Source organism: Rhinoderma darwinii, chromosome 5, assembly GCF_050947455.1.
Source record: "Rhinoderma darwinii isolate aRhiDar2 chromosome 5, aRhiDar2.hap1, whole genome shotgun sequence".
NCBI classification, from domain to species: Eukaryota; Metazoa; Chordata; class Amphibia; order Anura; family Rhinodermatidae; genus Rhinoderma; species Rhinoderma darwinii.
The window spans coordinates 261,408,476-261,421,793 of record NC_134691.1 but is presented as its reverse complement, the minus strand read 5'-3'; the positions used below and the strand labels follow the sequence as shown (position 1 = coordinate 261,421,793).

Genomic DNA, 13,318 nt, shown 5'->3' with positions numbered 1-13,318 from the left:
AGGTTTTAAAACATCACTTGTGTTATGACAGGAAGGCAATGTAAAGAATGTCTGTGAAGTTCCCTTGGTGGTGCCGAGCTTGATGCTTGAAAGCAATGGGATCCACATGTCTGGATTCAGAAACTTTTGAGAACTTGTTAGAAAAGCAGACTGTGCGTTGTACAATCTTATCTCAGCCCTGACTTTAGCACTCCGCAGAGCTGGGAGGAACGGCTTAAGGTCAAGCCAGCTAGAAAATGTGTAAAATTTCAGTTCAGTAGTAATAAATGCTGAGTAAAATTGAAAAAGTTAATATCTTTAGTATTTGATATAGTTATAGTTAATCTTTCAGCAGTTTTGAGGCCTCAAAACTAATGAGCGAACTATGTCGGGGAGAGGGGGCATTGTAAACCTACCTCTTGGTTTTAATTGGTATGTTTAATTCCCCAGGTGTCGCGATTGCACAAGTGCAAGTGCCACTAGACGGGCACTGTATTTGCAAGTGCTCCTGCACTGCACGCTGTCAGCCCCGCCGCTCTGCTCTGAATGAAGGCTCTAGCAGTCTCCTGATTGGTTGCTAGTCGACATTCAGAGCACAGAGCGACGCTTGCGATTGCCGCTCCAGTGGAGTCAAACATCTGTTTCTACATCATGCAACTTGCATGACGAAGACAAAACATATGTTTATACTGCCCTTCCACTCACCTTTATCACTTGGTCAGCAGTTTTGAGGCTTCATAACTGCTAACCGATTCCATTTAAGCTGCCAATAGAAAACCCAATAAATGTCATCTGGACTGTGGGCCTATAATTAAAGAGGAACTCTGATAACAAAATATGTAATATTCATTTGGTGGTGATAGCCAAGCAGCGATCTGAACACTTTTTTTTTTTTTCAGCCTGCTCCTTGGCTAACATGTCAACTGATTTTTGCACTCTCGAGGGTGGTAGGGACGCTTAGGCCTGCCATCCAAGATGGACAACTTCCGTGGAAGTTATTGGGAGAATGCTAGAGGGAGTCTGTCATCACATTTCGACCTCCGAAACTTCGAATACTTCTATATAGGGAAAGATAGTTTTTCAAACATACCTATGTTGCCCATGTCAGTCCATAAAGTACTTTTATTCCTGTGGACGCCATATGCAAATGAGAGTAAGATCGACTTACCTGCAAACGCTGATGCTGCTGCAGAATCAACTGTAGCCTCTGGTGCCGATGTGGCCGTCACGATGCAGGACCTGTGAGTGACGTCACAGGTCTGCACTGTCAGAAGCTGGGCGTTCTGAAGAGAAGAGGATGTTACTTCTCTTCAGAGCGCCCAGCTAGTAAAAGTATTAAAAACGCCCCCATGTACGCACCTAATACACGCCCACTTGGACTTTTACTTTTAAACACACCCACTTGGACTTTTGCAAGCCTCATTTGCATAACTACAAAAATGGTCATAACTTGGCCAAAAATGCTCGTTTTTTAAAAATAAAAACGTTACTGTAATCTACATTGCAGCGCCTATCTGCTGCAATAGCAGATAGGGGTTGCAAAATCTGGTGACAGAGCCTCTTTAAGTAAGATATATGCTGCATATGTTATCACTAAACAAATATTCTAAACATTGCTAATTTTTTTTTTTTTTACTTTTTTCCATTTATCTAAAAGCTTCTAGTGATGTAAACAATTGATGATTCTAGGCTAGGTCCAGGGTCATGTACACTATACTGCCAAAAGTATGTGGACACCCCTTCTAATTATAGAGTTCAGTTGTTTTAGCCATACCTATTGCAGACAACTGCATAAAATCAAGCACACAGCCATGTAATCTCCATAGACCAACATTGGCAGTAGTACGGGTCTCCCTGAAGGGCTCGGGGACTATAAATGTGGCACTGTTACAGAAACCCACCTTTGCCACAAATTTAGATTTTTTTTATTTTATTTTTTTTTTATTTTATTTTTTTGTAAAATTTCTGATTTGCTAGATATGCCCTGGTCATCTGTGTAAGTGGCGCGTAAAAATTGCCCATCCTCTATTGCATTATTGACCACAGAGTTCCAAACTGCTTCTGGAAGTGACATCCGCACGAGAACTGTGTCAGGGGCTTCATGAAATGGGTTTCTGTGGTCAAGCAGCTGAACACAAGCCTATGATTACCATGCCCAATGCCAAGCGTCTGCTGGAGTGGTGTAAAGCACAGTGAAAGTGTGTTCTCTGAAGTGATGACTTGCATTTCGTCTGGCCGAATCCGGGTTTTGTGAAGAGAATGCTCCCGATCGGAATGCATATTGTCTACTGAAAAACTTGCTGGAGGGGAGGGATAATGGTCTGGGGCCTGTTTTCTATGGTTTAGACTATGCCCCTTATTTTCAGTGAAGGGTAACGTTATGCTACAGCATACAAACATCTTTTAGGGAACTGTATGCTTCCAAATTTGGTGAAGGCCCTTTCCTGTTTTGACTATATATAATTTTTTTTATTATACTCTCTACTATACTAAACATGGTCTATACTAAATATTTTTCAATATACAAATACAAGAACGTTACATCTTTTGTGAAGTTTAAGTGGTTCAGGACCAGGCTATTTTTGAGCCTTCAGGACCAGACACCGTTTAGCCATTTTTAGCACACGTTAAACGGCCATAATTTTTTTTTTTTTTCTTTTTTTTTTTTTTTTTTTTTTTTTACTAAGCTAGCGACGTGATTTTTGCAATGTTTTTTTTTTTCATGGACAATGCAGGTTTCTTATTTTCATCATTCTTATACACCTCTCTTTGCTATTTTAGAATTTTTAGGCTTCTGGTTTGAAAATGGTAAAATAAAATATACCTTCTTTATTTGATCGTCATGGTCTACCATAAATTTTTCTATATTACATGTCTATTTTGGGGTAATTTGGTCAGGGCAATGTTTGGTGTGGAGAACTTTTTATTTTTTATTTGGGGAGGTGGGTACTTTTGTGTGTGTTTATTTGCACTTTATTTTACTTTATTATTATTCGTCCCTCAAATGTCAGAAAATACCTTTTTCGGGACTAATTTTATTTATTTTTTTACACCTTGTTTTTTCCACCGTAAGGCTATGTTCACACGTCAGATGTTGCTTGGCGAGTCCCGCCACAAAATCCACCGCAGAAGTAGTCCTGCCATCAGCAGGAAGATTCCTGCCCCCTTCAATGGGAGGTTTGGGCTGAAAAAATTAGCTAATGGAAAAAAGAAGCATCCACCTCCCCATGAAATAAACGGGAGGTGGAATTTTGTGGCGTACTCCACCGCAAAATTCCACCGTGTGAACATAGCCTTTCTGCACAGCACTTCCAGTTACTGGGGAAATCACCCTTTTTAAAGTGGCTATTGTCACTGTTTGGTTTGTGCTGGGTCTAGCTAGACCCAGCAACAGCCTTCCACGAATGGCATCCTGGCTATCATGTGACCAGTCACATGATCACCTAGACCAATAGAGGCAGCGGCGCTGTGTACAAGAGAACAAAGCAGACAAATGCGGTGAAAACTTATTTTATCTTCTCTGCCGTTCACCGGACATGTGGCTGCCTGATCACTCGGCCAGTCAGCTAAAGCCTGCGCATTAGATATACTATGGCACAGGTTTTAACGACCTCGACCACCGTATAAATACCATGGTCGGCAACAACATAATAAGAGGGCAGCTGCTTGTTTTGTTTTTTTTCTTAGTCTTTAAATATATATGAAAGAAACAGCATTACATTAGAGATCTATATTTGCCAAATAACGCAGCCATCGCAACCAGAATAAAAACATTTTGTTTTAATGGCTCTTTATTCAGAGAACCGGAAGACTACGGAGGATAGGAATACGATTTTTATTTCAAAGTTACTTTTTTTTTATTTATTTCACAACTAAGCTATAAAGCTTTGTAAAAGGAAAAAGATAAATAAAAATAATATCCTTCTACTCTTAAAAAGGGTTGGTCTCCTCATTAGATAAAGTTGCCCCACAATCACCGTGACCAACTTCTGATATCACCCGTGAAATGTTTTTAATTTGCCAATCATGTAATGGCTGGGTCAAGTCTGCCAGAGCAGGATCCGCTCTTTGTTAACCGAGTATAAAGACGTGTTTTTTTGGTTTTTTTTCACGAGACAGCCGCTTTTAATGTCTTTTCTATTTGGAAATATTGAATTTTGGCCTCCTTTTGTGACATTTTAATATTTAACTACATTGTAATTGCAGTTACATAGTTAATGAGGTTGAAGAGCGGTAAAGTTTGTAAACTACGTTATAATGGCTGATGGGAATTGTTTCCTGTGATCGATTTTTGTAAATTAGGATACCTAAAGTGCGTGTTTTGGAAGATGACGAAGGAACCAAAGACATTGAACTTTCTGATGATCCTTATGACTGCATGCGGCTGAATGTGGAGCATGTCCCCTGTATTGTCACACTAAGCCGAGTAAGTTATTACATAATTTTTTTTCTGTATATATTATATTGTTATTAATATACTTTAAAATTGCCCTGCCAATATCTACACTAACACTACAAAACCACCGGTTGTGACAGAATTGTGGTAGCCTTCTTTAGGTTTAAAAGGGGTTGTCTGAGAGTTTAAAAAAGAAGCCGCAAATGGTTCAAAATAACTAAACGATTAGTACTCCCCGAACCCCCAACTAACCAGCGCAGATGCTCTGGCGGTCCCCTGCTGGTACTCGTTTATAGGCTGCCACCGATGACGTTCCATACATGCAAGTGACAGCTGTAGCTAATAGCTGGCCTTAGCAGTCACGTGCCATACATATTCGCACCACCGCTAAGTAGGGGACCGCCTGAGCATCTGCACTGGATCGGCGGGGTATTGAAGAGGCAAGTACTGATTGTTTTGTTCTTTTTAGAACATTTGCTGGTTCTCCCAAGAATTAATAAGTCCTCTGATTCCAGGGTTAATTGCCAATGATCTCTGAAAGGGTGTCTTGCTTTGTACTTTTTTTCAGATAGGTCACCGTCATGTAGTAGATGCTACGTTGCAAGAAGAAGCCTGTTCTTTGGCAAGTCTTCTTATCTCTGTGACGAGCGAGGGTACTTTGACTTGTATGAGAAAAATAGGCAAAGGAAGCTTAGATCCAGAAAGCATCTTTGAAATGATTGAGGTAAGGATGTGGCAGATATTATAAAGTTGTACTCCACAGTCCATATATTGATATAGGACATACATAGACCTACCCTGTTTTTTTTGGTGTACAATTTTATGCTGATGAATTTCATAATATATCTTTATAGAATTTGGAGCTACTTTTTTCTTATACGGCAGTCCAAACTTCCTTCCTTCACACAGACATGGTTAAAGGAGATGTCTCTCTTTAAATTGAAGCCTGCAAGGTGGTCGCCTGATCACCATGGGTCTAAAACACCCTGTGATCCGGTATAAACACCAGTGTAAGTTGTGACCAGCCCTACATTAGTACAGCAATAGGAGCTACATAGAACTTTTTTATTAATTCTTTGGATTACATGGAACAATGTGTTTTTGTTTTGTTTGTTTTTTTTTAAAAACATTTGCACCACTAATTTTTGTCTCTAATATCTAGTCCTTTTATTGGTTCTCCAGGATGTAATTTATTTTGATGTATGTGTAGGTTCACCTGATAACTCGGATTAACACAGAAGGAAGTTCTGCCGCCTCCTGGATTATATTACACAGTTCTCACTGCGCAATGTGTATATAACAATCGAAGGTAGGAGCTGTAAAAACAACAACTTCTCTCCGTGGAGCACAAAGCCTCTTTTAAGCCGACCACCTAAAATTTTATAACAATTTAGAGCGGTTGGTCCTCTTAAAAAAAGATAGCTAGTATGTATAGTACATGATGGAAATTTAAAATTGGTCATAGGAAACCTGACCTAGATAAAGGGGTGGAGAGGTTTCACGGCAAAACACAAAGAGCCCATTGAGCTTCAATATGACCCGTGTAGTACTTAATTTCCCATGTGGTGGTGCTGCAGCGAAATTGAACACTTTGTGCTGGGTCCCTAATCTGATGACAGGCTTTAACGCTGATGGCACCCCTACCGACCAGTTGTAATAGGTGGAGGAACCCAGCACGACGTGTTTAATTTCCCTTCAGCACCACCACATGGGAAATGAAGTATTACACAGTTCATATTGAAAATCAATGGGCTGTTTGTGTAATGCCATGAAACCTCTCCACCCCTTTTATCTAGGCCAGGTTTCCTGTGACAAATTTGACATTTCCATCATATACTATATGTACTAGCCATCTTCAAGACGACCAACCCCTCTAGAAGAGAAGTTGTTGGGGTTTTTTTTTATACAATTTTAGGTGGTCTGCTTAAGAGGCTTTATGATCCACAGAGAAGTTGTGTGTTTTTTTTTGGTGTTTTTATTTTTTTTATTTTTTTACAGCTCCTACCTTCGATGATTTTTACTGAATTTCGGTTAATTTTATTTTTTTTTTTATATTATTTTTTTTTTTTTTATGTTTTTTGACTAATTGCCCAGCCCTAGAATATCCCCATATTGGAAGCGATTTTATTTTATTTTTTTCCATCTACTCCGTTGTATGAGGGCATTTTTTATTTTTTTTCCTAATAGAAGCTAACAGGGTGCCGATTGGCTGACAGAGGGAACCTTGTCTCTGTCAAACATTTCAAATGCCACGTCCCTATTGACTGCAGCATCTAAGGGGTTAAATGGCAGGCTCGCCGCCGGATTTCAATCCGCATCGAGCTCCTGCGGTGATCACATGGGCAAAGCTTCTTTGCTCGTGCGATCAACGTGGTTACATTCTATGACATACTTGTACATTTTGCAGGAAGGGGTTTATAATGATACTGATTCGTAACGTCAGGGCTTTCAGGAGATCTGGTACAGCTTCTTTAAAATGGGTTCTGTGGAACATTAGAACTTGCATTTCTCCCACATTTCCCGTCTGCCACACAGCATGGAATCAATTGATCATAAACATCAATGCATACTTTTGCACTTGGCACTTAAGAGAACACACATTCTGAATCTCTTCGTATCTGGAATAAATTAGTTTGTTACCAAGTTTGCAGCCAGATGTAAATGATGAACTATACCTTGAAATCCAATAATAATTTATCACCATATTATTGATTTCTTTTATATAAACAAATTAATTTGCTCTCTAGGCTACCATATACTGATTACTAACCATGTATAAAATCACATGGATGATACTAAAACTCGAACATTCAATGATGAAAAAATTATTCCTAGGTCAAATAAGTATATCCTAATCACAGTATAATTACGTACATAAAGATATACTATTTATATAGTCAAAAACATGTAAAAATGTAACCATAATAAGTGGCGCTCATGCCACGGTCAGTGTTTTTCTTCACTATGCTATCCACGTTTATATGGGGCCTTGCACACATCAGTGTTTGTTGTGGATCCGTTTTTTGACTCTGCAAATTATAGAACATGTCCTATCCCTGTCCGTTTTTGCGCACTATTCCAGTATATAGGTCTGCAAAAATAACTAACAGCACGTAGAAGCCCTCCGTCTACTGTCGGCGTTTTGTGGCTATGTTGCTAGGAAATGCCTAGGTAACCCAGCATTACCTGGATAACGTGACCTTCCTATGGGTGCGGACCGCAAAATACAGATGACCAGGAAACCTCACGGCCGTAATATACGGACACACGGAATTGTTGTGGAAGCGGCTCCAAGGCATTACAGACCCAAATATGGACACTAGGATCCGTAGTTTTCATACCGATCAGTGGCAATGGTCGTGTGCATGAGGCCTTAAAACTCATATTTATATGGTATTCACAACCAGGGGGAAATAGAAATTTGAAAAAAAAAACGCGAGGCCCACGTGATGGTTTTTAAATATGTTATTCATTCAACTGTCAGTGCTGTAAACTGATACAAATCAGTAGAAAAGAGGAATAATCAAATCATTGTTAGCAGGTATATATGCTTGCTTAGGTTTCCAAATAAAAGACCAAAAATCGCAACTTATATTTCGCATGGTAACCGGCTATAGAGCGGTATATCTTGCATTTGTTTCCCGTGCCACACCAGCTAAAATAGTAATCTTATACGGTTCTTATTATACAGTACTTCAATGTAACTTGCCTATTGAGTATAACGTGTTCACAAAGTTGTGCTATTCACAGTTCTATTGATTTGATTTTGGACCTATCCACATAATCGCTGTGAGCTCGTAGTTCTTCGTATGTGGTTCTAGAATGCTGCGCATACGCGGTAGATGCGCTTGGTACTCTCTGACCTGTACGTTTCACAGCTCGTTTTGTTCGACTCTTTAGAAAGTGCTGGAGTGCGTCAAGTATAGAAAATAGAATATGTTTTTCGCTTCCGGGTGACGTTGTCCCTGAAGGGGTAATATAGTTGTGATTTATTGTAGCTGGATTGGTTTGTGCTGCTCCTGATGTAGTCTGTGCGGTCTTCACGTTAAAATAAATAAAGGCTTGACTCCTATCGGGACTTTCTCTGCTCCTACGTCAGTGGCTGATGGGCTAGAATATTAACTCCTTTGTAACTTATGACTACCTTCCTGCCCCTTGCTTTTTCTTATGCTCTGTTTACACTACATTTGAGCCTGAAAATTCGCTCCGAGCCTTCGTCACAAATTCAATCAGATTTGAGAAGAGGAAAAGCGCTGCAGAAGCCCAACGGACCCCATTGTAAGTCCATGCAAAAAAAACAACGCAACAGCACTCGGCGAGCGCTAAGACATTTGCAATGATTAAATATTTGGATTCTTTTAAATTTCATTACTAATATATTTACTTACAAATGTGCTGTTTCTAGCACAAATTTGTATCATTGTGTGAGACCATTGAAAGGCCCAGTTGTATAGTTGGGTGTTTGACAGCTACCAAGTCCTATATTGATGAAAACCCTTCCATGTCTTATGTACATGGCATTTTTTTTCTGCTTCTTAAAGAGGCTCTATCACCAGATTTTGCAACCCCTATCTCCTATTGCAGCAGATCGGCGCTGCAATGTAGATAAGAGTAAAGTTTTTATTTTTAAAAAACTAGCATTTTTGGCCAAGTTATGACCATTTTTGTATTTATGCAAATGAGGCTTGCTAAAGTCCAACTGGGCGTGTATTATGTGTGTTACATCTGGGCGTGTTTACTTCTTTTACTAGCTGGGCGTTGTGTATAGAAGTATCATCCACTTCTCTTCAGAACGCCCAGCTTCTGGCAGTGCAGACACAGCGTGTGCTCGAGAGATCACGCTGTGACGTCACTCCCTTCCTGCCCCAGGTCCTGCATCGTGTCGGACGAGCGAGGACACATCGGCACCAGAGGCTACAGTTGATTCTGCAGCAGCATCGGCGTTTGCAGGTAAGTCGATGTAGCTACTTACCTGCAAACGCTGATGCTGCTGCAGAATCAACTGTAGCCTCTGGTGCCGATGTGGCCGACACGATGCAGGACCTGGGGCAGGAAGTGAGTGACGTCACAGCGTGATCTCTCGAGAACATGCTGTGTGTCTGCACTGCCAGAAGCTGGGTGTTACCGAACAGAAGTGGATGATGCTGATTCGTCAGCATCATACACTCCCATTCCTAACGCCCAGCTAGTAAAAGAAATAAAAACGCCCCGATGTACACACTTAATACACGCCCAGTTGTACTTTTGCAAGCCTCATTTGCATAAATACAAAAATGGTCATAACTTGGCCAAAAATGCTCGGTTTTTAAAAATAAAAACGTTACTGTAATCTACATTGCAGCGCCTATCTGCTGCAATAGGAGATAGGGGTTGCAAAATCTGGTGACAGAGCCTCTTTAAGGAATCCGAAGAGCAGTGAAACCTCACTACCTCTCTGATATAGTTACCTACCTGGGACTGGTCAATACAAGCACATCAATCTGAATCCTCGACTGCTACATCTGCCTTCTTCATAGAGAAATGTTTTGACAAAATTATTTCTTTTTTCCTATTACCAAAAATGTTTTTAAGTAACACTTGACGTAGGTGTGTGGTATTGATACTGATATTTTCTTTTGTTTCTCTTTAGACCGGAAAACGTGTTGCAAAAGCCTTACTCTTGTCCCTACAGAACGTATTGAACCAAGAAGAAAGCCTAGGGAAGAAGAGGCAAAAGATTGGCTTCCTAAGGTGAACAGTGTGATCAAAGTATTTGGAAAAGCAATAAAGGAATTTTTTACATATTCATAGTCTTGGATTTTGTTTATTAATACTTTTTTGTTTTTATCCCCTTGCGTACCTTCGACGTAATAGTACGTCGCTGGCCGCTTATTCCAGCGTACCTTCGACGTACTATTACGGCGCAGGAATAAACTGTCACTATGTGAAATCACATAGTGACAGAACAGCGGCGGCAGCCGTCATTGACAGCTAACCGTCTCTGCTACCGGCCTGGGGACCAATTAGCAGTCCCCAATGCCGGTGATTGCTGTGATTGGTCAGTCTCTGAAGACTGACCAATCACCGCCGTCTGTGACGTCGTCTGCAGGAGAAAGCTCCTGGGGAGAAAGCTCCTGTCACTTTCTCTGATCTCCTCACTTCTGTGAGATATGTGAGGAGATCAGAGAAAGCGGTGTAAAAAAAAACACTTTTTATTAACCCCTTCCCGAAAATGGGCGTATAGTAACGCCCTGAGGATGAAGCGGGCACAAGAGCTGTGCTCGCTCCATCTTCATCGGATGTCGGCTGTAATATACAGCCGACATCCCACTGCAACTACAGCGATCACTGTCCTCTCCGATCGCTGTAGTTTAACCCCTTAAATGCCGCTGTCAATAGCGACAGCGGCATTTAAGTGATTGATACAGAGGGAGGGGGCTCCCTCTGCACCCCATTGCCCCCCCCCCCCCGGGAAAAATTGCGGGGTTCTGATGGTTGCAATGGCAACCAGGAAGCCTAGCAACGGCTTCCTGGTTGCCAGGTACGGGAGCCTATTAGGTCCTGCCAGGACGTAATAGGCTCAACTGTCAGTTGTAAAGTGACAGTTACAATACACTGCACTACATCAGTACATACAGAAGTAGTGCAGTGTATTGTGCAGGGGATCAGAAGATCAGATCTTCCAGTCCCCTAGTATGTGTAAAATAAAAAGTGAAAAAAAAAGTTTTAGATAAATAAATACAAGTTTTACGTAATAAAAACAATAATCGCCTTGTTTCCCTGACCAAGCCCTTTATAATTAGAAAAATAATGAAAAAAAAGACAAAAACTAGACATAATAGGTATCGCCGCGTTCGTATCGGCCTGACCTAAAAAATGATCATATTATTTATCCCGCACGGTGAACACCGTAAAAAAAAATACCATAAAAAACAATGGCAGAATTTCCTTTTTTGGTCACGTTTCCAAAAAAAATTTAATAAAAAGTGATCAAAAAGTCGCGCGTAGCCAAACATGGTACCAATAAAAACGACAGTGTGTCACGCAAAAAATGTATGTACTCCGCACAGATTACATATGCCCCCACATTATAAACTGAAACACCAGTAAAACACTAAACAAAACTACTACCAAGCAAAATCTGCGCTCCAAAAGCCAAATGGCGCTCCTTCTGGGCCTGGCAGTGTGCCCAAACAGCGGTTTATGACCACATATGGGGTATTACCGTACTCTGGAGAACCGCTTAACAATTTATGGGGCGTATGTCTCCAGTGGTACAAGCTGGGCCCAACGCATTGGGCACTGAAATAGCATATATGTGGAAAATGTCAATTTTCAATCTGCAACATCCACTGTGCACTAATTTCTGCAAAACCTTTGGGGGTCAAAATGCTCACTACACTTCTAGATTAATTCCTTGAGGGGTGTAGTTTCCTAAATGGGGTCACTTCTCGGGAGTTTTCACTGTACTGGTACCACAGCACAATGCAACATGACGTCAAAAACAAATTTTGTAAAATCTCCACTCCAAAAACGAAATTGCACTTTTTCCGTTTAGACCCTTGCCGTATGTCCAAATAGCCGTTTACAACCACATATGGGGTATTTCCGTAATCAGGAGAAATTGTGTAACACATTTTGGGGTGTCTTTTCTCCTGTATTCCTTGTGGAAATGAAAAATTCTGAGCTAAAGCTACAGGTTATTGGAAAAAAAATTTTTTTCATTTTCACGGACCAATTCTAATAAAATCTATAAAACACCTGTGGGCTCAAAATGCTCACTACACCGCTAATTTAATTCTTTCAGGGGTATAGTCTCCAAATTGGGATCACATCTGGGGAATTTCTACTGTACTGGCACTTCAGGGACTCTGCAAATGCGACATGGCCCCCAGAAACCAATTCAGCAAAATCTGAGCTGCAAAATCCAAATGGTTATCTGTCCCTTCTGAGCCCTGCCATGGGTCCAAACAGCAGTTTATTACCACATAATGGGGTATTTCCGTAATCAGGAGAAATTGCTTTACAAATGTTGGTGCTTTTTCTCCTTTATTCCTTATAAAAATTAGAAAATTCTGTGTTTTTTCCAAAAAAAAGTCTCTTTTCATCTTCACAGACTAATTCCAATAAATTCAGCAAAAAACCTGTGGGGTCAAAATGATAACTATACCACTAGAAAAATTCCTTGAGGGGTATAGTTTCCAAAATGGGGCCACTTTTGGGGGGATTCCACTGTTTAGGTCCCTCCAGGGCGTTGCAAACGTGACACGGCACTGAAAACCATTCCAGTAAAATCAGAGCTCCAAAATCCAAATGGGGGTCCTTCCCTTCTGAGCCCTGCTGTGGGTCCAAACAGCAGTTTATTACCACATATGGGGTATTTCCGTAATCGCGAGAAATTGCTTTACAAATGTTGGGGTGCTTTCTGTCCTTTATTTCTTGCAAAAATTAGAAATTTTTACATTTTTCCAGAAAAAAAGTAGATTTTCATTTTCACAGACTAACTCCAGAAAATATAGCAAAATACCTGTGGGGTCAAAATGCTAACTATACCCCTAGATAAATTCCCTGAGGGGTGTAGTTTAAAAAATGGGGGTCACTTTTGGCGGTTTCCACTGTTTTGGCACCACAAGACCTCTTCAAACCTGACATGGTGCCTAAAATATATTCTGAAAAAAGGAGGCCCCAAAATCCAAGAGGTGCTCCTTTGCTTCGGAGGCCTGTGTTTCAGTCCATTAGCGCACTAGGGCCACATGTGGGATATTTCTAAAAACTGCAGAATCTGGGCAATAAATATTGAGTTGCGTTTCTCAGGTAAAACCTTCTGTGGTACAGAAAAAAATGTATTACATATGAATTTTGTAAAAAAAAATGAAATTTGAAAATTTCAACTCTACTTTCCTTAAATTCCTGTAAAACGCCTAAAGGGTTGAAACACTTTCTGAATGCTGTTTTGGATACTTT

The 13,318-nt window shown here is 40.5% G+C and overlaps 1 protein-coding gene across 1 annotated transcript in view; it reads left to right on the top strand.

Annotated features, from left to right (window-relative positions):
* Nucleotides 1-10,158, top strand: part of EXOSC7 (exosome component 7) — a 54,295-nt gene extending 44,137 nt beyond the window's left edge. Inside the window, exons 6-8 of the mRNA XM_075827075.1 lie at nucleotides 4,282-4,405; nucleotides 4,944-5,099; nucleotides 10,005-10,158. Coding sequence (XP_075683190.1) covers nucleotides 4,282-4,405; nucleotides 4,944-5,099; nucleotides 10,005-10,109 — 385 coding nt within the window. The 3' untranslated portion in view covers nucleotides 10,110-10,158. The remainder of the gene's footprint in view (nucleotides 1-4,281; nucleotides 4,406-4,943; nucleotides 5,100-10,004) is intronic.
* Nucleotides 10,159-13,318: the final 3,160 nt, after the last annotated feature.